The 25,201-nt window shown below is 29.3% G+C and overlaps 1 protein-coding gene across 1 annotated transcript in view; it reads right to left on the reverse strand.

Moving 5' to 3' along the window:
* Positions 1-1,188: 1,188 nt before the first annotated feature.
* LOC142333936 (uncharacterized) overlaps positions 1,189-25,201 on the reverse strand; it is an 81,527-nt gene continuing 57,514 nt past the window's right edge. Inside the window, exons 6-13 of the mRNA XM_075381562.1 lie at positions 24,319-24,599; positions 21,208-21,519; positions 17,981-18,418; positions 15,161-15,525; positions 11,097-11,332; positions 8,223-8,462; positions 3,964-4,157; positions 1,189-2,856 (exon numbers count right to left, since the gene is read on the reverse strand). Of these exons, the coding sequence (XP_075237677.1) occupies positions 2,221-2,856; positions 3,964-4,157; positions 8,223-8,462; positions 11,097-11,332; positions 15,161-15,525; positions 17,981-18,418; positions 21,208-21,519; positions 24,319-24,599 (2,702 nt within the window). The 3' untranslated portion in view covers positions 1,189-2,220. The remainder of the gene's footprint in view (positions 2,857-3,963; positions 4,158-8,222; positions 8,463-11,096; positions 11,333-15,160; positions 15,526-17,980; positions 18,419-21,207; positions 21,520-24,318; positions 24,600-25,201) is intronic.

Genomic DNA, 25,201 nt, shown 5'->3' on the forward strand with positions numbered 1-25,201 from the left:
ATCCTTCCAGAACTTTTCAATGGTAAAATTGTGTGTTTTTGGTTAGAAGGAATGATGAAACTTTTAGATCTGCAAAAGTCTTGACATGCAAAATTTGACTTTCATCATATCATCATATTGCTATACAACATTACTATTTCATCAGAGAAGTGAAAATTATTCCTCAGTCCTGAGAATTTAAATAAAAAAATTTATGTTCTTTTTCCTGTATTAATGATACCTGGCTTATCTAGAAACAAAAAGTAATTTTCTAACAGAAAATTACTAGTTTTGTTTCTTTTAATATTATTTTTAAATTATTAAATGATATTATGATATGAAGTAAACGTGAAATTCAAAAAATGCTTGCTATCTGGGATCTGAAAAAATTAAAGAAAAGAGCTTGACACTGGTGGTAATCAAAAAAGAGAAAATGCAAGGCGTTAAACTAAAACTAAAATTAAGTCTGTGAAATGGTAAAATATCTTTTTAATGAGCAAAAATTGAAAAAATTAGTGAAGAGTTGGGAAGAATGAAAAATTTTTATCAGAGTACATAAGAACTGGTTTAGAATGGGTGCGCAAAGTTAGAGTAAAAAAAAGGGTTTACTTGTACTTCTGTAACTGAGAACAATCATAAATACAGAATGTTTGTTCAGGTGTAGGTTAAATAAATAAATTTTTTATTTTGATTAGAACATAATAATTGCATTGTAATTATTTAAAATACAAACAAATTATAAAAATATTAAAGTAAATAAGTGAAGATACAAATTATAAATAAATAATAAAACAATTCAAAAGGTGTTACTAAAGATTATTTGAGAATATATTTTAAAATTCAGGTTTTGTTTTTAAATTGGTATTATTTAAAAACCACTGTCAGAATGATACTGTTTCTGTAAAAATGTATTTTAAATAAATTGGTAAAAAAAATTTTTAAATGTTTGAGAACTTCTTAAAACAGGAATTGCCCTTTATCATAATCAAAGTATTGTGTTGAGTAATATGTTGTTTAAAGTAATTGTACTTCTAATTATCTTTTAATAATGCTTTTATCACTAGCAGACTTTTATTATAATGGCATTGTCTCAAGACAAATTCAACAGCCATCATAATGTTAATGTACAGGTTGTTATGTGGCAGTAAATATTTTTGAAAAAGAAAGAGTGAAAGTAATAAAATATTAAGTCATTACTTAAAAAGATTTTATTTTGCAACTTACAGGTATAAATTATTAATACATAAAAAAAGAACTGGTAAAAGTATATAATACCATACAAAATAACTTTTTAATGAAGATATAAACATAAAATATTAGACAAAAGAACTTAAAAGAATTCTCTTTAGTTTTATCTATCAAAAAATAATTTGTAAACCTTTTGTAGTCATACAATCTGAAATGAATAAGAGAATTTTACACTGTCATGTCTACAAACTTTACTTGAGTATGTAACTTCTTTTTATAAGCGAATTAAAAATCAAATTTTTTTTTCTAACCAAACCTAACTACGCTTGCTAACCTTCGCTAGCTAGTCAAGGTTAATGAGCAAAGCGAGTGTAGGTTAAGTTTGGTTAGATAATATTTACAATTTTATTTATTTTATTATTTCACTATAGCGTCTTAGTGGTGTCATCTAAGAACTAATTAACTTCAGCAGTAGATCGCCCACTACATTATACCTAAAGTTTTTTGGCAGTTTATGATCTTGATAAAAGACACTTCAACTTTGACCATAAAAAAACTTTTGCTAAAGTAGCCCAGTAAAATCTTATTTCGGCCAAAACACCCCCATCCTTTTTTCCAATTTTTTCAAAACTTAAATACATTCTTTCCTCCCCAAATATAGTAGCTGTCTGCAAAGTTTGAAGAAAATTGGTTATGGGGTCTAGAGTAATAAGACCAAATACGTATGTAACTACATACATACATACATACATACATACCCACACACAACACACACAAATGTTCATCTGACAAAAAGATTCTTTGGACTTTGAAAAAGCACTGTAGTAAAACAATTTTTCCACAAGTTATTTACAATTTATTTAAATCAACTTTTTGTTGAAGGATTTTTTTAAAATGTTTCCTTAAGGCACAAAATTTAAAAAACTGATTATTTAACATTTTTTTAAAATCATCTATGTACTTTCCTGTAATAGCTGCTATAGCTTCAATACCAGCATGTATCATTATAGCTGGGAAAGTAAAAGCCTAGAAATGAATTTTTAATAAATTATATTACAATTTAGTAACTAGTTCTTTTTTATTATTATTATTATTCGGTTTCCGACGTACGTTTGGTGAAATATTTGATATCATTTCAGGTAGAGCCAAAGTCAACTGATTGTCATCAGTTAATTTAAGAAATGGTTGCGATGAAGGATTAAAAACTGATACTGACTCTTGGTAAAAAATAGGACTATCAAAAAACGATGGATTACAAACAGCCGCTAAATTTTGTCTACTACGTGCAGCTCTACAAGTACCTAATAGTGTACCAAAAAAATTAATATTACTTAAATTATTAACAACACCATCATTATCGATATTAATTTTTGCACTATCACTATCACTAATACTTTGTAAATTTACATCTAATGATAACGATGATTTAAATTCATCAACTAATTTATATGATTGGATATCAAGCTGTTTTTGCGGTTTAATATTATTATTGCAACTATTATTGCTTCTATAACTATTACTGTTACTATTTGCAAGACTACAGCTATTGTTATTATTATTATTATTGGAATTAGTAGTGTGAGGTAAGCTTCTTTGTGCTCTTCGTTTTTCTCTACTAACTCTTTGTATATCATCTAATATTTGCGCTCTTTCATCTTCAGGTAATACACTTGATATTTCTTGAAGTACCTAACATAAACATAATAAATAAAATATATTACATTACTAATCTTCATAAACAACAATCATTGATTTCACAGATTTCAGATTTAAAAAAATAAATCTAAGAGTTAATATTTAGAATAAAATGTAAAATAAATTTCCTTATATATTTTGGAAACCACTGTTAAATAAATTATATTTTTAACTATGCTCTTTACTCTTGATTGAGATCAAGGGTAGGGATTTGTTACAAAAGAGAAGCAAATCAATTTTACTTAATTGAGGGTGAACAATGTTAAAATATAAAATTTAGCCGGTGCAAGGAAAACATTATTTGATAACGATGAAGTACAATTCATCATCACAACTCAACGATCATTCATTCCCATCTGTTGAATTTGCTTGATTTTCTTGTGGAAGATCTGCCAGAGCATTCATCGCCTGATGATCACTCAACGGTTGTTTGTCCTTCTTGGAAACTGTGATACCACACTTTAATTTGTTTAATATCCACAGCTTGATTACCAAAAGCTGTTTGAATCTACTTTACTGTCTCTACTTGTGTATCATCAATTTTCTAACAAAATTTAATGCAGATTCTCTGTTCAATCCATTAAGTTATTTTGAATGGCAATGAAAATACGACAATCACTACTCACATGTTTTGCTTATAAGGCTGCTAAGCAGCAACTGCTGCAAATGGCACCCAAAACAGTGAATCACATGCAACCGATAAAAGTTAAGATACTTCATAATGATCTCCCTCCTGCACTATGAATGATTACCGCAATAAAATATAACGACAAATACTTTTATGATTACACATTTTTTATAATTACCCTGACTTCAGGGGTTATGATGTTACACAATGGGTTTCAACATATCATCCATGGCAATGAATATGTTACGAAGTATGTAGTAACTTTTTCTTTCAACAAATTTCCTTATAACTGGTTACGAAATATGAATTTTCCTATATTAATGCTTAATTAAAAAAAGATTTTTAATAATGATGATAGATTTTAAATTCTTAGAAGTCGATACTAATTTAATATTAAAACAATACTTCTCTTAATCTTGTGATCATTTTTGTTTACTGTTTTTTAATTATGAATAAAAATCAATCTTACATACCGTAAATTTATTAAGAGTTATAAGGGACTCAATAATACTTCCACCTCCTCTTAAATTACCGTATCGTCTTCTGTTTTCAGAAATTACAGTTAAAACATTATTTGCTCGTAGCCAACAATGCGGTGTTCCAACGTAATCTTTATAATAATTTACTGGATCTTTAATACTTTTATTAAATCTTGTAGTTAAACTTTCTGTAACAAATAAAATCTATTAGTAGATAGTAAATTATAAAGTTAATATTACTGAAATTTTGTATACAACAAATCTTATGAGAAGCAGTTGATGGTGTCATTATAAATTACATTGAATGAAAAATTTAATAACTGAATTTGCATATAAAAAAGTATTTTTCTATAATGTATTTATAAAAGAATTAACATCAAATTGTATCAATATTGCATTATCCAAATAGAATATAACTTGATATTCTTCATCATTGAACACAGAGTTGACCGATATGCAGAGCGATTCAAAATTGCTTGATAATATTTTGGAAACTAATTTGGGACAAAAATAAAAGTAAAGAATTCCTATAAATGTATATTTGGAAGCACATAGTTTTCAAGTTACAGCTAGCAAAATATGTTGCTCTGATTTCTGGCCTAAAGGTAAAAGTACGCCGTACTGAAATATTTTAGATGCGAATTAAGCAGTAAGAATGATGATTACATGACCTAAAGAATAAATAAGATAGGTTTCAGAACTATACAGTATATCTAATAGAGATTCTGCGAGAACTGTTGCAAAGCACAAAAAAATTGGAGCTGAAAAAAAATGGTTTTTTAAATTGGCCATAAATTAACTTTGTTAAACTGTCTAAACACAAATAAAAATTTCCAATCAAAACATATAGAGAATTTAATTTTGAAAAAAATGATGAAAAATAAAGTCAACAAAAAACAAATACAAATTCAACTTTCAGAAGTTTAACTTAAAGTAATTACTGAGATTAATCCTTATGCGCTCAAGAAGTTTGGGCTCATCATGTTAAATGCAGTATTAAACAAGATGGCTACATCAAATTTTGAATATATATTTTGTTAGTACCTTTAACCATAAAAAAAATTATAATAATAAATAATTTTGAGTAAAAGTTATTAATATGACTTTTCATTTTTCAAAATTAATATTTTATTTTGTTTTATTTATTTAAACATTATGACAAAGATTTATGTTTTGTATAAAACTGTAGGGTGTACAAAAAAAAATATCAGGATTTTAGAGCTATTTAATATCTCTTATATTGACTTACTATTAATCAGAGTAAACTGAAAGAGTAAATTAAAATTTTTTTCCCAACAAGAGTTCAATATGAACACTAGAGTCATGTAACATATGAGATCTGTTCCAAAAATAACCGAACGTTTTTAATTATATGCCCATGAAGATATTTAGTGATGTGCAGTGGACAGCATTGTGTTCCGGATAACCTCCTCTGTAACCACAAGTTCTTGGATTGTTGATATCTTGTTTAGTGTTCGTGTTATTGTTATTTAAGTGTTAGTAGTGATTTTTGTAATGTGCGATTTTTGGGAGCAACAATACAACATAAAATTTTGTCGAAACTAGGGAAAACTTTCACAGAAAGGTTTCAACTTTTAAAAAAAGCTTATGGAGATGATGCTCTGAGTCACGTGCAGTGTTACACATGGTTTTCATGATGTAAAAGTGGTCGTCAGTCAATCGATGACGACCCTTGACCAAGAAGGCCTTCGACTGATGAAACCCTCATTCAGAAAATCAATGATCTGGAGCATGCACATCGCTGATTGACTGTCAGAGAACTTGAGAAGAGGTTAGCATCACGATTGAATCACGCCATGACATTTTGATTGAAAAAACTGAACCTACATGGAGTTGAAGCAAAGTTTGTTCCTCCTTTGATGACCAAACAGTATAAAGAACATTGAGTGGACAATTGCCAGCAATTCCTGAACAAGCTGATAACAATGAAACATTCATGCAAAGGATCGTAACAGGAGATGAAAGCTGGGTTTACAGCTACGACATTGAGACAAAAGTTCAATAAACAAATCGCAGATTACAAAAATCATTATTAACACTTAAACATGTTACACTCAAATAACAATAACACGAAAAATAAATGAGATGTCAACAACCCTGAACATGTGATTACAGAGGAGGTTGTGCGGAACACAATGCTGTCCACTGCACGTCACTAAATATCTCTGTTGGTGCGTAATTAAAAAGTTTGGTTATTTTTTGAACAGACCTCGTACATCCAACTAATAGGATAGTTTATCCCATATCTGGAGTAATGGAAGCTACAGTAGCTTTATTCCTGTAGATCAGTAGGTAGCAGACGCACATACACAAGTACCCCAAAGGAAAAAAAAATTACCTGTAGCCAGATCGGTTGATATTACAGGGTACTGCAAACAAGTTCTGTCATCAGGTACTGGATGACTTATCCAGCAGTCACGAAAAATGTCATTCAACCAATCCTGTAAAGAGTTATGCTGATGTGAAAGAGCAATATTTGTTGCCAAATAAAATTCTCTGGTTCATCTTGCAATCAAGGAAAGAACCATGTAATCAGCATATATAACCAAATAAGCAACTCCTGTCACACTTACTTCACACTACTGCGAAAAAGAATAGTCCATAAAGATACCATCAGGATATCACATAGCAACAATTAATTTTGGCGAAAATTTTTTGCATTATAAGAGTTCATGGAAATTTTCTGACTTCCAGACATTATCCTCATTAACTTTTCTTCTAAGATAAAATATTGACATGTCATTTAACGCAATAAGATCAAGAAAGTTGGCAACTTCATGCTGCATCATTTCATTAGGAAAGTTGTCACAGCTGATGTAATTGGTTCAAAGCCTACAAACGGTATGGACGTATACATAAGCATTCCCTTAAAACATTCCACACATCATCACTGAAATCGCTAGTTTGTTGCCAGCCTTTGTAACAGATATTTTAGGACTACATAGGAAAGATTCCCTGATATGGGGAATCCTCAATCATCCATCAGACATTTGATCATTTTAAACTGATTATGCTATCGATAACTGTTATTGTCACTTAGAGGATCACAACGAATGAAACTTTCTATGAACGCACAATGAACTGTAACTACATATTCATATTTAGCAAATTGCAAAACACTGAAGGCTTTCTGTTGAGGATTCGTTATCTTTGGTAGTGGCGCTGTCAAGCAGAAAGATCAATCAATCTATATCCATGCGTGCAATTAAAACTATCTTTTTCTCTTTGATTCTAGCTTTAAATCAACAATGTACACCGCATCCACAAGATATTATAAAAAATGAAAACCCTGATATTTTTTTTGAATATTCAGTATAATAGTTTTCTATCACACTTTGGTCAGTTTTGCTTTTAAATAAGTCAAATTTCTGAAATTTTGTTTTCTACTGACTTTACATCAATTTTATCATATCTAAATTTTCTACAAATTTTGTGAGATACTTTTATTATTTAACTCACAATTTAAGCAAAACTAAAAATGAATTTTTTGAAATTTACAATAAATTTTTTGCAAACTATTTGAGGATACAGTTCTGGGACGTGTTTCACTCATTTTTTAATGTCAAAACTTACAAAAACCATCAAATTTACCCCCTTAAGTTGGGTTCCAAATATTTCAGTATGGCTTCATTTTATCTTTAGAGAAGAAATCAGGGTGAACTAACCATTACTCGGAAGGAAAGCATGTTTGGAAATTTGTGTATATATGAATGTTTTTGCTTATATTACTGTTCCTAATGAGCTGCTAAAACATTGTCATGCAATTTTAAATGCTATTTATTTAACCCTTGGCTTGAAAATAAAAAGCTTCTTTATAATTAATAAAAAAATTATTTTATAATGCTTTTTACCCATCCAATGTTGTTTTAAAACAATATTTTAGTTCTGATATAAGGAAAAAATTTTAAAACATAAATAAAATAACAATAATAAATCATGAAATTTTAAATAAGTTACCTCAATTATTGTTGACATTTGTTATGTACGATATAACTATGAGGAACAATAAAAGAAAACTATACAGAATGTTATCAGTTTGTATAGTTTTCATAAGCAATTTTGTCTGTAACCAGTTTGTACTGAAAAACTGTGTTGATTCAACACTTCACTATGAATATACAAAATTGTTTTTTTTTTGTAATTACTTATTTTGAATATTTAGTTGTTAATAAATTGTTTATATTTACAAAAGTGTTTTACTTAATAAAATAATTAAAAATCAACTGAATAACCTTTTAATGCTAATTTTTGTCTTTGTAAAGTTGCAGATGAATTAATAAGATTTATGTCTGTTGTTTTATTATACATTCTTCCAAGACTATATGTTGAATAAAGTGATGCATTTGATTTAGATCGGTTTAAAACAGTTATTCTATGACGAATAACGCTGCCATCTGCTGGTGTCAAAATTAATTCTACACCATTATCAAGTTTACTAGCACAGCTAACAATTGTTTCAGCCCAATTCCAACCTAAAAAGTAACCAAACATAAAAGGAAATGAAAATTACTATTTTTTTAAACTATCACAATCAATTTATAAAGAATTAAACAATTTTTTTCTTTTTTAAAATAAAATAAATAAATCTGATATCAATAAAATGCATTAAAAAGTAAAAATAATTTTATTTCTTCAGTTATTTTTAATCTTTATTTTAGCACCAAATTAAAAATAAATCACTAAAAAAAAAATTTGCTGACCTCCTTAATCAGTTGCCAATTTTTAAAAGCTGTAGTTAAAAAAATTATTTTTCAATTTTTATAGACTCTTTTAATTTGTAACTTTCTTATTTCAGTTTTATAGTTTTATTTTTATTTCAAATATGGACAAAAAAATGCTGCCCATATGAAAAAAGATTTCTTTAGAAATCTTTGTCTTAATTTAGATTCCCGATTAATCTTAACCTTTGCTATAAGAAAAGAATTTAATGCTATTAAATTGTTTTTACATTTTAAACAAATTCTTTAAGATAACACTTCAAACAATGTAAAGAAGGTGGTAACAAGCATTATCTAAGCTTGGGTGCACTGGTCCCAAAATACTGTTCCAGTACTGTTTTTGGGAGAAATAAAAAATTGCCCTTTTACATAAAATCTGGCCTAGATTTTTTTTTAATATTAAATATTCACTGTTATCATATTTCTTAATGAAAAATATTTTATGTCTTCCTTAAATGGTGTGTGATGAGGGACACTACTGTAAATTATAAATATCAGATCGCATGAAAATGGTCCTGGCTTTTGGATACCCGTAGGTAAACTGCGACGTCAAAAATCTAATTCATGAAAGAAGTTAAACATTTGACATGAAAAAGATAAGTTCTGTTTCTTATGAATATAAACATTGAAATGAATGAATGAATGATGTGGACTATATTCTTGTGATCTGCTACAACAAAAAATTTAAACATTCTAGAACTGGAAAATTTACAAGTGCACCCGTGTGCATAAGGATTCCTGAACTGCAGGAATCTACAGTTTATTATGAACAGACTACAGTAATCTTTAAATAACTTTTTAAAAGTTAAACATAGAAAAAAGACATTTAGCATTTGCTCTTATCTTGAAACAATCTATTACCTTAATGAGAACTCACACTCCAAGTACTAAGACGAGTGATTTAAACAATTAAAATGGAAGGTCAGTACTGTAACACACATCATTTTAAAAGATACTGAAAAACAACAATCTTGATATAAAAAACTTTGCGCTAAGATAATCCTAACCAAAATTAAAACCATTTAATAGTTGACACAACTAGTTTCAATAATGACCAATACTAGACCTAGAGAAATGGTCTCAGAAAAAAAAAAAAATTGTTTTGAGGTAGAATTGTTTGCTAAATTTTACTTTTTTAGTCTTTCATTTCAATTTTCTTGAGTAATTTTTCAGGGAAAGCATTATTAAAGTGAATTTGTTACCTACAATGTATACATAAATAATAAAAAAATCGGATTTCTTAAAATTGAAGTATATGTTTTTCGCTTTATCTCTTTTCAGTTTAAATATTTTTCAAACATTTTTTGAATGTTTATACTTCATATGACTACCTAGAAATGTTTACAATTTTTTAAAATCATAAACCCTAAACTTAAAATGCAGAAAAGATTTTTCAAAATTTTATTTTAGCTTTTATTGAAGCGAGTGTTAGATTTAAAGAGGATTTAAACCAAATTTTTTAAACTTAAAATATATATATATATGAATACCTTTAGACTTTTTCTTAAATTTATTCCTCCCTCTAAAAAAATATATATTCTGTTTTTCTATTTTTTTTTTTATTAATAATTAAATTTCTTATGCATTTGTGTATTTTATTATTGTTATAAGTGTAGATTTTTAATTTTTTATTGTCATATTAAGACCATTAAAATTTTTTTTTTTAATGCTGGACATTTTTCTAAAAAGAATATTTATTAGTAGATGACAATTATTAATACATAATACACTTAGGTTATAATTATGAAAGACAACCCTAACTACCATAACACATAAAACATTCAAATAAAAAAGAATAAGAAACATTATGGAACAGCGGTCAGTGTCTTCTTTCAGTAAAAATAATCTTGTTTGTATATAACACACTATATATCTGTTTCAGTTTATTTCTGTATGTAAAATTTTATGCAACTGTATAAAGATAACCATTTTTTGTCATGAACTGATTTGGATGAAGTGGAGTTCAGAAAACAGCAATTCTACCATATCTACTACTGTGTTGATTTCTTCTATCCAATAAGTAATCCTTTTTAAAAAAACTAAATTAACAAAATTTTGTTTAAACAAATTTTTAAACATTTCTTGGTTCTTCATACTTGGTTTTCGTTCTTGGTTTTTCATTACTCATATACATTGTAATAGTTAAATTTATTGCGTGAATAAAATAATTCATTATATACTTTGTATGAAAATTTGAGTAATTTATAGCTGTCAATGCGTTATTGCATTTCTAAAGTGATCTGAAAGCAGTCTCATGTGTTAATAAAAGTGAATTATTTTCAAAATTTTAAAACATTTTGTTGGTATTGCTAAGCAGAAACAGAATACACATGCACATGCACACATACACAAATATATTTAAAAAACAAAATAATAATATAGTTATACCTTTTTGTAAAGCATCAGTGATACCATCTTTAGGTGAAAGTCCTTCTTCAACGATAAGATTACAAAATTTACCAAGAGCATAAGCTTCGTCATTCATTTCTCTTTTTTTCAATTCATCAATATGCCAACAATTCTCATGAGAAATAATGAATAATTGATTAAGATAAGGTTTTAAAATTGGACCTAAATATTTTGAATCTCGATCTAATGCATGATATAACCATTTTAAAACTTGCCTGGAAAAACCCATATCATAATATTTTTAAACACAGTATGCAGTACTAATAAACAATTTACATACAGAATGATTCAGGGAAACAGGAAATGTTGAAATTTGTGTTGGCAGTCCTTGTGTTGGTTAGCCCAACAGAAAAACTGATAAAAGCCAGCTCATACCGTCTTGTCATTTAGTTATCACAGATACATAGAGTAGTTGTGCAACATACTTTTGCCAACAAACCATTTTATAAAAATAATGGCAGTGTGGAGGCTGCACATAAAGAATTTCACCCCTAGTTTAATTAAGGATGCTACAATCGTGCTAACATCAGGACATGTAATTAACACATGGATATGTAATTTTTAAGAAACAAGTTCAGCAATGAAAAAGAAACCTCCAGGCAGTGTGCAGACTATTCGTATGCCAGACAATATTGAGACTGTTTGAGTTCGGTAAGAAGCCCGCATCATTGAATTCATCATCTAGTATCTTTACGCTTGCATAATTCAAGTGTTCAAAGAATACTGTTGCAGGATTTACTTTTTTAACTGTACAACTTGTAAATCTTCCAGGAAGTGAAATCAAACAACAGATAAACTAGGATACTGAAACTGTGAATGTCAGACAAAGCCCTTTTCCAACATAACGAATTTGTTAATGAATAAATTTTCATTTTTGGGCATAAGAAAATTCTACACGGCTACACCAGTCACTACACATCAATAAGATTAATATGCGATGTGTATTTCATTTTGTAGCATAATAGGCCTTTATTTTTTTGAAAACAAGAATGGTTCATGACTACGGTTACATCAGATCGAAAAGTCTTCCTGCTGAAAAACTTAACAAAGTTTTTTCAGCAAGTTTAACAAAATTGTTAAATTAAAGATTAACCCTTGATCAAACTGCTTAAAGAAATCAAAGAATTAAAAACAAAAACTCACATTCCTGTTGAGGAATACTTCATTCATCTAAAACTGAAGCAGCTACCTGTAAAATTGATCACATAGATGACAGCGATAAGGGAATTGAATATGAGCAAGTGTAGAGAGAGAGAGAGAGGAAAATGAATTAAAAATATGTCAGGTAATGTATGAGTTGTTGTTTGCTCTAAACAAGTATTTAATCCTCGGAAAAGAAGGGAAGTGGATCTTGTTTATAAAACTGAGAACAACAATGTTCAATGAGACTTGAAAGAGAAACCAATTCTTTTCATCTTAGATCATTCACAAATCAATAACAGTTTTCAAATTGCACTTGACTTGAAAAATTGTTAAGACTAAAAAATACCAGCTTTGTAAGAGTTGACGTATGACTCTTAAAAATTAGATTTGAAACCAATCATACAACAAACTTCTTTTATGACAACATGATAAAAGAAAAGCAGTAAATTCTATGAGTACAACCATTACATCAGAATCCTCTTTACATCAGAACACTAAAAAAATCTGTTAAACCTTTCGATCATAACAATCAGAATATTAATCATTCAAGTCCATGCTCAGTAGCAGTGGCATATTATTTAATGATTAATTACCACATAAGTTCAAGGCTTCAAGAAATGTATATGTAAATATATGATTGTAATGTTTTAAGTCGATTTTAAAATGTCAAGCTAGGATTCAAATCCAGGAATTTTAAAAAAAAAGACAGGTGCAATTACTCCGCTACAGAGATTGGCTTAATGATATAATCTACAATAGATTATACAGAGAAATAGACTAGTTTTATTAACAATTACTTTAATGGTGAACACAATTAGAATAGTTATATTAAAGGGAAAGTACAGTGATCATGTCAACAATGGGGTATCCCGTTTTTTGCAATTTTTTTTATTTTAGGGATCAACTAGTTCATCAAGAACAAAAAATAATATGCATTTACATATGCGTGTACATACATATGTGTGTAGCAATGCTTTTGGCCTTATATCTCTGGATTGACCCAACCAATTTTCTTCAAATTTGGCTCAAATACATCTATATATATGGCATTAATTCTATTAACTTTTTTAAAAATTTATTAATGGGTGGAGAGATATCGCAAAAAAACTGATTTTGAATTTCCTCAAAGGCGTTTTAGAGAAAACTTTATTAAAATGAATTTGTTATCTACAATATATACATAAATAATCAAAAAAGATTTTCCAAAAAATCGACTCCTACCTCTTAAAATTGGAATATGTTTTGTATATGTTCTTTTGCCCTGTCTCTCATCAGTTTAAATATTTTTCAAAAAGGTTTTGGAAGTTTATACTTAATATACTGAGTAGGCTAGAAGTTGGTACCCGTTGTAAACATTGAGATAATCTTGTTTATGATCTTCCTATCAATTTTAAATTACCGCCTTTTGTTTTCACCAGAGTGCACAAACATCTGTTGCGTACAGCTGTTATTATGTTCATTGGACATTATTGATTCTAACTTGTGAAGATGTTTACTAATGAAGAAAGAGTTTTTCCATTAAAAACCTGGTTCAAAGCTGGTTGTAATTTAATAATAAATGAGTGGAATAATCATTTCGACGCTGTTCTACCAACACAGAGGGCTGTCTACAATTTATGAAAATGTTTTGAGAGAAATGCATCAGAAATAAACTGCAGATGCATTACATGGTCAATCGTAGGTTTCAATTTTGCGTGACAATGATAAATGAAATAAGAAAAGGCGAGTTGTTTTCTAGGCTAATTTAGAGTGCAGAGGCAACTTTCAAATTAACAAGCCACGTCAACAGATACAACTGTACCTATTTTCAGAGAACCGTAGAATTGTTTTTGAACGACAGCTAAATCAACTTGGTATTACAACTTGTTATTACGGGTAGTATCTCATGTCATGGAGTAATTGGGCCTTGTTTTTTTCATGGAATAGTAACTGGAGAGAAGTACCTGGAAATGTGGACAACCTATGCCACTCTGGCGCTAAAAATAAACTACAACTTCAACTTACTTTACTTTCAACATGATGGAGCCCCACCCCATTACACAAAATTATGTTGATGAGTTATTTGATGGGAAGTTAATGGGCGTGAGGGACAATAGAAATGTTACCCAGATCTCCATACCTTAGACCCATGTATTTTTTCTTTTAGGAAATTGTTACAGATAAAGTCTATGCTACAAAACTACAAACAACTGAGGACTTGAAAGATGCTATTCAAAACGCCTTTGAAGAAATAGATCCCAATATATGACTGGGCAAACAATTGTGCTTAAGTATCCCAGGTTATCTGCAGAAATGTACTGACAAAGATGGAAAACAATTCATAAAACAATGTCATAAATAATCATGTAGCTTCAATTTGTTTTTGTCTTGTATTCAAATAATGAACTTTAGGGTAGTGACTTTTGGCCCACCACGTATAGACAGAGCTATCAAGGGAATGTCTACAATTTTTTTAAGTTGTAGGCCCCATACTTAAAATTAAAATACTTTTTGAACATTTCTTGTTTTAGCCTTTACTTAAGGGGATATTAGAACTATAGAAATCTTTCCTTAAGCAGATTTGTTAAGATTAAACTATATTTGAATAGTTTTTGAAACGTTTTTTTTCAAATAAAAATATTTTTTTTGTTTTTTTAGCTCTAGTTCTTTTAATTTTTATTATTAAACAATTTTTTTTGTATTTATCTTTATCATTTAAAAGTACTTAAAATTAAAGTAGCTTTGGCACCTATTTTAATTGTAATCATTTTACATGAAATATTTTTTAATCAGTTTTTATACTCAAAAATACCTCTAACAGTAAGTCATATAATAACATTACTCATTTGTTATGTGTTATACAATTACTTATTCAATACATAACATTACAAACTAATAATAATAATTAAAAAATAAATTACCTAACAAGTACTCTGTCATTCATATAATCCAAATTAGTTTTATCGTTACGTACTTGCTCCATTAAACAATAAATTGAGGCATCATAAGCATCAATAACTTGACCAGCATGTCCTAGAATACCCAAACGACTAGCGACTGTACCTCTATTAGAACTATTATTATTGTTATTATTATTACGTCGATTATATTTAATTCGACTAGTTAATTTTCTTGAATTATTTTTATTATTTTTTCTATAAATCGTTTTAGCTTGTTCTAATATAGCTGTCAATAAATATATTAAATCCTCAGAAGTAGAATCAAATTCCATTATAGGCTGACCATTAATTGTATTATTTTGACACCACATTGGCATATTTTGACTCTATAAAAATAAAAAATAAAATCATAAATTATTTTCATAAAAATTTCTTTTTTTTTATTTGTCATTTACTTGACTAGTTTGATATTATTTACCATTCCTTTCTGCATGGTGATATTCTTTTTGTTGTAATATATTATTTGTATCGTAAATTAAACCTTCAATTTATTAATAAATTATTTTTTAATGCTCCACCAATAAAATTCTTACTTTAGTAGAAATTTACCAAAACCTTACTTTATTTACTTTTTAAACTCTTCATTAAAAATACTTTACAATAAGGTAATAAGCAATCTTAATATAAATAAAAATCATTGTTCATATTTGTATGTGGTTATGCGGATATATATGTATATTTGTTCCATATCTTCTCCAAAACCACAGGACTGATTTCAACCAAACTTTGGACAATTATTACTAACCAACTGAGAAAAAATACTGAGGATGTTAGGCATCCTTACCGCAATCCCTGTGAGAGAGGGAGGGGTGAGAACCTTAAAACATTATCAAAAATTACAAAAAGTTATACAGTATTAAAATTCTGGAAAATTTGTAAATATTCTAGAATATTTTTGAATACTATTACATTTTGGAAATTTGTAAAACTTTCTTAAAGTTTCTAGAACATCTTGGAGCATTCTAGATCATCTCAAACAGTTTTGAACATTATTGCAGTTTTGAACGTTGTTTGGTTTTTAATTCAGTAATAAATGAATGATAAAAACTATAAAAATTCAATTACATTTTTAATTAGTAAAGAAACTAATTAAAAATGTACATTATAATGAGTATGATATATTGACAATATGAAATTAATAAGTACGAAATAATGAAGTGTATCAAAAATAAAATTTAAAAAAAATAAAAAATGAAAATAAAATAAACCTATAAAATCTTTTTCAAAATCATTAATTACAAGATCAAAAGTAGATCCCAACTATTAAATATCTAAGTTTTTCATCTTAGAATTTTTTTCTACTTGGAAATCAATAAGGTTTTGATAATTTTATTTGGTAAAAACTTCAAAAAATGAAAATTTAAAGAATAATTCGAAAAATGTCAGAATATAGAGAAAAAACATAAAAAGAAACAATTGTAGGTATAACTCTCAGGAACAACTGGGAGTATATATATTACTTTTTACCATAACTTTTCCAACTAATTTTCTTGAATATTTTTACAGAGATATTTTTCATTTCGGTATGAAATGTCATTCTATTCTATGTCTGATGAAGCTGTATGAAAATTATTTATATACATAAATTACATTACTTAAGCATCGATATTTAGAAAATTAAAAATGTTAACTTATCCTTGTTTTATATTTGTGAATATGCAATCTTTGGTAAAAGGAATAGAAATTTGTTTTTTAAAAAATAAAAATATCCATCTCTATCAAACTAAAAACAGAACTGTTTTTTTTTTTTACAGAACTGATATATTGCTCTATTGATGAATTTTTAAATAATAATAATAATAAATAAAACATTTAAAAAACTTGACTTTTCTGCATTCTGTTCAACATGTATATAAATATGCATTCAAATAATTTTTATCAATGAGTTTTTAATCGTGAATCATTTTAAAGCTATTTTTTATATTTATTATAAATTCAGCTTAAAACTATTTCAAATGATTTAAACGAATTTAATCCTATATATTTTTTGAATTATAAAATTAGTTATGTATTCTGTTTGGTTTTACAATGGTTTTCTGTGATCCATCTGGCAAATGTTGAGTCAGTTCCCTTTTTTTATCCATAGAATTTCCCTTGTATCTATGTCAGTTTGTTGTATTCATGTCCCTTGTTTTATCCATGTCAATTCCCTTTTTTTATCTACCGATTCCTGATGTGATCTACATAATGTATTACATATCAATCAAAATAAAAGATTTATTTGTGCACATCATTATGCTACTTTACCGACTGAAAAATAATTATTATGATGAAAAAAAACTTAAAATTTTCTTAGTATATAATGTAATTTTTTTTTAAATTTTTAACTGATGTTATCTAGAGAAAGCTTACTGTAGTATGACCAGAAGAGTTCCATAAAATAGAAAAATAATCACTGAAGTCAACATCAAGATGATGATGAAAAGTGAAAGTTGAAGGTTAAAAACAAATTAAATTAATAATATCTTTTCTTACTCTTTTTGCAAGTGTTAAAAAAAATATTGCAAATGTATTGACATTACTCATAAAAGTACATAACATGTCTAGATTGAAAGCAAAAGAAAAATAAAGCAGATGTGAAAGGGGCTAAAAATAGTAATACTACCAATTAAAAATTAATACACAAAAGATCTGGGGTTTTTTTGTGAAAAATTACCTATAAGATAAAAATTAATATTCAACCAAGATAAGTAAAAAAATATTTTTACAGAAAACAAAAATGATTAATTTGTATTAATAATTAAATATTATTTAATTGAAAGATATAACATTTAATTTTACCTGTGCAAGTGTTAATGATTTAACACATAACATTCCACGTAATAATAAACCGATATACTCAAGTTGTCTGTTCGAATAATTTGAAGCACCGGCTGTGTTAGAACTACCTGCTGTATCGATAAAACTAAAACGTCGTGAACGTGTAGTTGCAGGTGGAATTAGATCGGTTAAAACATCTGACCATTTATCAATTAACATAGATTCCATTTTACGATAACAATCATTATCAGCCGGTACCGATAATAATGAAGGCGATGACGACACAGAATGAAGTCGTCGTAAAAATCCTTCAATTAAATCAGCATCATGTGAATAATCTTCTTCGGTATAATGTTGAGTTCCACCGCCTGGTGAATTTAACATTATATTAAACCACGGGAAAAAATAAGATCGATGTCGTTGTGTTCTTAAAGATACAACCAGCATGTCTAATACTTTCTGGAAAATATAAGTAATTATATTTTTATTATAATATAACGGTAGCAAAAATGCACATCTATGATAGTAAGAAATGTTATAAAAATAATGTCCCTTTTTTGATTTACAACATTTATTTGTCTCGCATACAAAAACTAATGAAAAAAGCTGGCAAAGACGTACATAACTTTCACGGTAAAGTTGGGACAGACATATTGCTTCGATTCTGTCGATTTACCTCGGACAAAACAGTGAAAGATCCTGGCTCGCAGCTCAGCCGAAAACCTTTTATGTGGGCATCAGGAAACATGTGCAACGATGGACCAAGTGCGTTGAAATGCAAGGAGACTATGTTGAAAAATGATGTACATGTAAGTTTCCTATTTGTATTGCAATAAAATTTATAAACTACATTGCGGATAATAACTGACTTACCCTCCTATATGCACAAACCTAATTTTAAAAAGGCTGAATGTGAGCCTTGATTTATGGATTTGAATACAACTGCACATTAAAACGACATACATTTTTATAACATATCAGTATTCTATCTCCCTCTATATTTAAGATCATGAGATAGTCGTGAAATGACTATCTCATTTCTTTTTTCATAAGATACCAAACTGCTATAAAACTCTTAATTTTATACTGTTTTATCTTAGCATAAATTACGGAGTTCGAAACTTGTTTAGAGTAAATTGTTTGCTGTGACTACAAAATTACAACTTTTAAACATAATAATGTTGTACATTATTGAATAATCTACAACTTTATAATGTACATGAATTTACTGAATGATTTAGTTCTTCTAAACCTATTTTTCGATTAAATAGATATCATTGTTATTTTGAGGAGTATATCTGTAAATAATATTTATAATTTAAAACAGCTTGTGCATTAATTCCTTAAATGATTATATATCACAGTATTATATTATAAATCACAGTATTATAAATTTTCTGTTAATACCAAAACAAAAATATAAATAAAACAATCTATTTTTAAGCAATAAAGCTTGAACAGGACGTTTTCATAGTTGTAGGGCAATTAACAGAAAAATAAAGTTAAATTAAAAAAAAAAATGATCTTACAAAACATCTAGAAAATAAACCTACGCATACAATTCAACCCCTATGAATCACATTTCTTTCAAGAAAAGATACTGAATTCAAAGTCTTTTGCCAACTAAAACAGCTTATGTTTATATAAGAGAGATCTAAAAGTTTTGGACATCAAAATTAATGTGTCTATAAATAGTAGTATAGTTGAAAAAGTTCTTTTGGCTATCACAAGATAACACCATGGGTATTAATAACAACAAACCTAGATGCCATTGTGATGTGTATTGATCACACGATACTTGCAGTAGCGCTTTGTTTATTGATTGGTAAACATTTCATTGTCACAAGAGCAACAAGTTTTCATTGTTGAACATTATTTTTCAGGTTGTTCTTAAGCACGTGTTGTAGATGAATTTCCTGGGTAACATCCAGATGTGGAAGTGCCTAATAATTCAACCATAATGAGATAAATCGCCTGTTTTAGAGACTGTGGATCAGATGACATTTAAGACAAGAAGAGAACTGGAAGACAGGCCACTTTGACTGATGCTAAACTGGCTGAGATTAAAAATGTGATGCAGTGTTTGCCTTCAAAAAGCTTGACAAGACTGCCAGGGCACTCTCAGATTTTATATGGAAGTGTTTAGAGAGTGATATACACTTTCATGAATATCATGTTCACAATGTTCAGGAATACTCCATTCCAGAAGAATGTAACATTGTTGAACACTTCCAGAACAATATTTACCAAAATTTCTTGATCTGAGGCCGGATAAAGAAAAGTGAGTATAGTGCATGGTTTTGGTCATTTGTTGAAAACCATGGAATTGTAGAACTTGACAGTGTTTTCTTCGCTGATGAGTTGTGGTTTCACCATAGTGCTATGTGAACAATCAAAATACTAGAATTTGGTCAGCTGAAAATCTGCATGTGTTACATGAAAACCCCTTAAATTTTCAAAAAATAGGAGTGTGGTATGCCATATTACATCGTTGAACAGTGGGAACCATTTACTTTGAAACTACAATGAACAGTGTTGTGTACCAAGATGTCATTAAACAGTTTATCACACTTCTTGAAGATGATTGTTGGTTTCAGCAGGACAGTGCCTCATGTCACACATCTAATGAAATCATACATTTCTAGTACAAATTTTTTGGTGAGTGTGTTATCTGTAAAGAAATATGGCCCCCACATTCATCCAATTTGATATCCCCAGATTTCTTCTTGTGGGGTTATGTTAAAGCAAAGGCCTATAAATACAGGCCACACACACTAGAGGAACTAAAAACAAACATCACAATATCAGTAAACACGTATTCTACAAAGTGGCCTCAAATTTAGTAAAAAGAGTCCGTACATGCATTACTGAAGAGGAAAGCCATTTTGAGCACATGTTGTGAAAATAAATAATTTTTAAATATTACTAACATCTTATTTTCCTTATTACTTTGATGGGTGTGACTTTTGAATCTCTGTTAATTATAACATTTTTGATTGATATGTAATCTAATGAGTAAATATATGAAAAATCTAAATTTTCCAATATGAAAAAATGAATTTAATTATTTTTTATGCTTCTAATAAAACTGAAGTAACCTGAAATTAAAAAAAAAAATCAGTTCAAAATTACAAAAGAAACGGATTTAAAATATACAGATGCTGAACTGATCTGGATGGCTAGATGAACAGCACCCAGATAAATTTAATAAATAAATAACATATAATAATGAATAAAAAAATAATTACCAAAACATGAGATGATAACATCACATGATCCCATAAACGTAAAGTTTCAATAACACTACCAGAATTCTCTTCTAAAACAAACCAAACTAATGTTTTTAACATATAATCGCTGATAACTTGTCCACCATTACTAGTCTGATGTACATCATCAATAATTGATCTTAATGTTGATAATAGTCTATTAGGTACAGATTTATCAGAATAATATGTTATGAGAATACATTCTGCAGCTGGAAATCTGAATTGCCATGTTGCAGTGCGATCATCACAACGAACAGTTGGATGAGGTGCTGCTGGTACCAAATAAAATCCCTTAAAAAAGAGAATTAAGTAAGGTTAGATGGTAGGTAATAAATTAAAATAATCTTAATAAATAAATTTAAAGATTAACATTGTAATACCTATTTGCTAGACTCAATGTTGTTACATAATATGGGGAGGAGTGGTCTAGGATTTAATAAAGGAAATGAAAAGGAGTTGCAAGTCTGTTCTAAATTAATATGAGGGTTATTTTTTTTTCAAGGTCACTAAATTAAAACCACAATAAAATTTAAAAAAAATGTATTTGTAACAAGTACTTACATAGTTACGCTATTTCTCTGCATAGTCGCCACTCCGATTTAGACATTTGTCGTAGCGTGGTACCAACTTTCCAATACCCTCGTCATAGAACGGAGCCGCCTGTGTTTTCAGCGTGTTTCTACGCCGGTCTGCAGCTTGATGTCTGTGCCAAAATGTTGTCCTCCTAGCCAGCGTTTCATGTGAGAAGAGGTGAAAATTGGATGGAGCCAAGTACGGGCTGTATGGTGGGTGGTCAAACACTTCCCAACGAAAACGCTGCAGGAGCTTCTTTGTTACAGCTGTAGTGTGCGGCCGAGCATTGTCATGGAGAAACACAATACCTGATGACAACATTCCTCTCTGCTTATTCTAAATTGCCCTTCGTAGACTTTGAAGAGTCATGCAGTATGAGGCTGCAGTGATGGTCGTGCCACGTTCCATGAATTCCACCAAGAGAACTCCATTCCGGTCCCACAACACAGTAGCCATACACTTTCTGTTGGAGAAGGTTCGCTTGAACTTTTTTGGTTTGCTGGGAAATGAGGATGCTTCTGCTGTTTGGATTATTCTTTTGTTTCTTCAGTTTCGAAATGGACCCATGTCTTGTCCCCTGTGACAATTTTGTTCAAAAAATCTTCTCCTTCATTGCGGTAGCGCTGGAGACGTTAGGGAGGCGTCCATTCTCAATGCTTTGTGATGGTCGGACAGCATCTTGGGAACCCATCTCGCACACAGTTTGCGGTACTGAAGTCTCTCACTCACAATGGTGGAGAGAGCTGACCTTGAAATTTTAGGAAACGAATCACTCAATACAGAAATTGTGAACCGACGATTTTCTCGAAAATCCTCATCCACTTGCTCAACAAGATCATCAGTTGACACTCGCTTCCTTCCCTGACGGCCTGCATCATGAACATCTGCACGTCCTGCTTTAAAGTTCCTGCACCATTGTCCCACTTTTCTGCCACTCATTGAAGTTTCACCGTACACATTACTTATTCGTCAATGAATTTCAGCCGCATTAAAACCCGTCATCCTGAAGAAATCGAATTACTGCACGCACTTCACACTCGACAGGAGATGCTATTGTTGTAGACATGTTTACGTGCTACCTGCGTGTTCAGAACTAAACGAAGTGACGCAGCGTGATTGAAGGCCATACTAGAGACGCTGCACAACACATATGTGCAAAGGTTCATCCGATTTTTGCGCGGGTTTTTATTTTGCGACCGATGGGACCTTGAAAAAATAACCCTCGTACATACGGAGTGTTTATCTTAAATGTGTCACCACTGGACCTCAAAAACTAGAAAAACTACAAAGAATTTTAAATGGGGAGCTTAACCTTGATTTTGAGTGCATTAAAAATATTCTCTGTTGGTACGTGGCTATATTTCCAATGAGGTCAGCAGCTTCATTTTTTTTAAATGCAAACTACCCAATATTTATAATATTTTTGGATACAACACTTAATTCTTAAGATATTTTTATTATTGATCATTTATCTTTACCCCCATCATGAAATTTCAATTTCATTACTTGATGTTGTAAATATGATTTAAAAAATAAAATTAAACAAGCTGATTCGGATAGTCATCCCTTTTTTCTTTACAATTATGAAATTAATCTGTGTGTCCCCAGTGAAATGAAGTAAAACACAATTTCTGTAATCAATGGAGTGAAACTTGAACTTGTCCTTACCATACAGAATGCAAGAATAAATAAAATTGTAAGTTTTAATAAGTTTTTAGATCAACCATCTCAGAAAAAAAATTATACATTATGCTTGAAGAACAAAATAAAGTTAAAAAAAATTAATTATACTAACTGAATATTTCAATACAATCATGTGTCCCCCAAATTTAATTAAAAAAAAAACCATACTTTGCTTTCTTGCCTTTAGTTCCATTGCTGTTGCTGCAGCATAGATATAAAGGAAAAATTAATTATTGAACAAAATATTGGGTTAATCAAAATACAGGCCAACATAAGTACTATCTCTGAACTGGCTAAACAACTTGACTTGCCTTTACTAGGATTTGAGCCTTAGAACTCTCAACTTCAAAATCAGTTGATTTGTGATAATGAGTTCACCACTGGACCAACCTGGTGGATCTATTAATTTATCTGGCCTATCCCAGCATACAATAAGCTTGTCCTGGTGACATGAATCTACAAGAACTTTTCCTTTTATACAAATACCCTGTGTGTTTTTCTAACTGCTTTTTCTAATCATAGATGACTTGATGGTGGTCATTTGCCATATTTAGTTCTGAAATATTGCTGCAGAATAGTTATTAGAGTTTGTTTTGTTTAATTCAAGCACAAAAAAAGGTTCCTCCACTGAAGTAGCAGACATCTTACTAGACTGATTTTACAACACGATAATCAATATTGGTATCACTGATAAAAGTTGTACCAACTTAAAAATATTCCATGTACAGATATAAATATAAAAGTTAAATTTTTTATGAATCATTAAATGTACCTATTTTGTTTGTAATAATTTTGTATATAACTGTAGAAAAAAAATATAGCAGAAAAACTTACAGTAGTAGCTGCATGCTGATATAAAAGTGCATCAATGTGTGTAAGCGGAATTCTAGATGGAAAATCGCAAGTTTGTGGCCATCCAGTTTGTCCAAGACCAAGTACAAGTATAACTTTGACATCTTCATCAGGTAGTTCAAATAAAATGTTGCTACTACTACTATTATTATTATTATTATTTGATGTTAAGAATCCAATACGAAGGCGAACACATGGAACACCTTCAACAATTGCGATACGAAATTCTCGAGGATCAGGGAAACGTGATCTATTACAATCAGCTGTAAGAAAATAAAAATACAGTATTTATTAAACAAAATATAAAAGTTTTTAAACTACTATGTAACAGATTTTCATACTTGTCTTTAATCTCAAACCTTTATATTTTAAGCACCGATATATAAAGAACCTGACAATGAACATTTAGTTTTATGTTTCCATTGTCACCAAAATCCATTCTTCCTGCATGAGTTTTATTTTTGAATAAATATACTTTTGTCTAATTCTACAATGAACTCTTCTTTGCTAATTTTCCTGACATTATTTTTAGACAAAATGTAATAACAAATCTAGTACAAATACATATTTTGGGCAAATACTGCTTATATGCAGTTATTCATCTACCTGATGCAGATTTACAATCATGTTAATTGCTTCATCTAATGATGCATAAAATGTATTGTTACTGTAAATGATTCATTATCCTTTTGCAAGGTAATCTATTTTTATCTTTTTTTATTTACTTATTTGTATTTAACTATCTTTATACGACTTCACAATTCACTTCTGCAATATTAACATAATTAACTGTATTGTAGTTATCTAACTTTATATGTGGATAAAACCATTCTCTGGTAAGAGTGGTCTGGGCTGCTTCTCAGGA

This window comes from Lycorma delicatula, chromosome 13 (assembly GCF_047948215.1).
Source record: "Lycorma delicatula isolate Av1 chromosome 13, ASM4794821v1, whole genome shotgun sequence".
NCBI classification, from domain to species: Eukaryota; Metazoa; Arthropoda; class Insecta; order Hemiptera; family Fulgoridae; genus Lycorma; species Lycorma delicatula.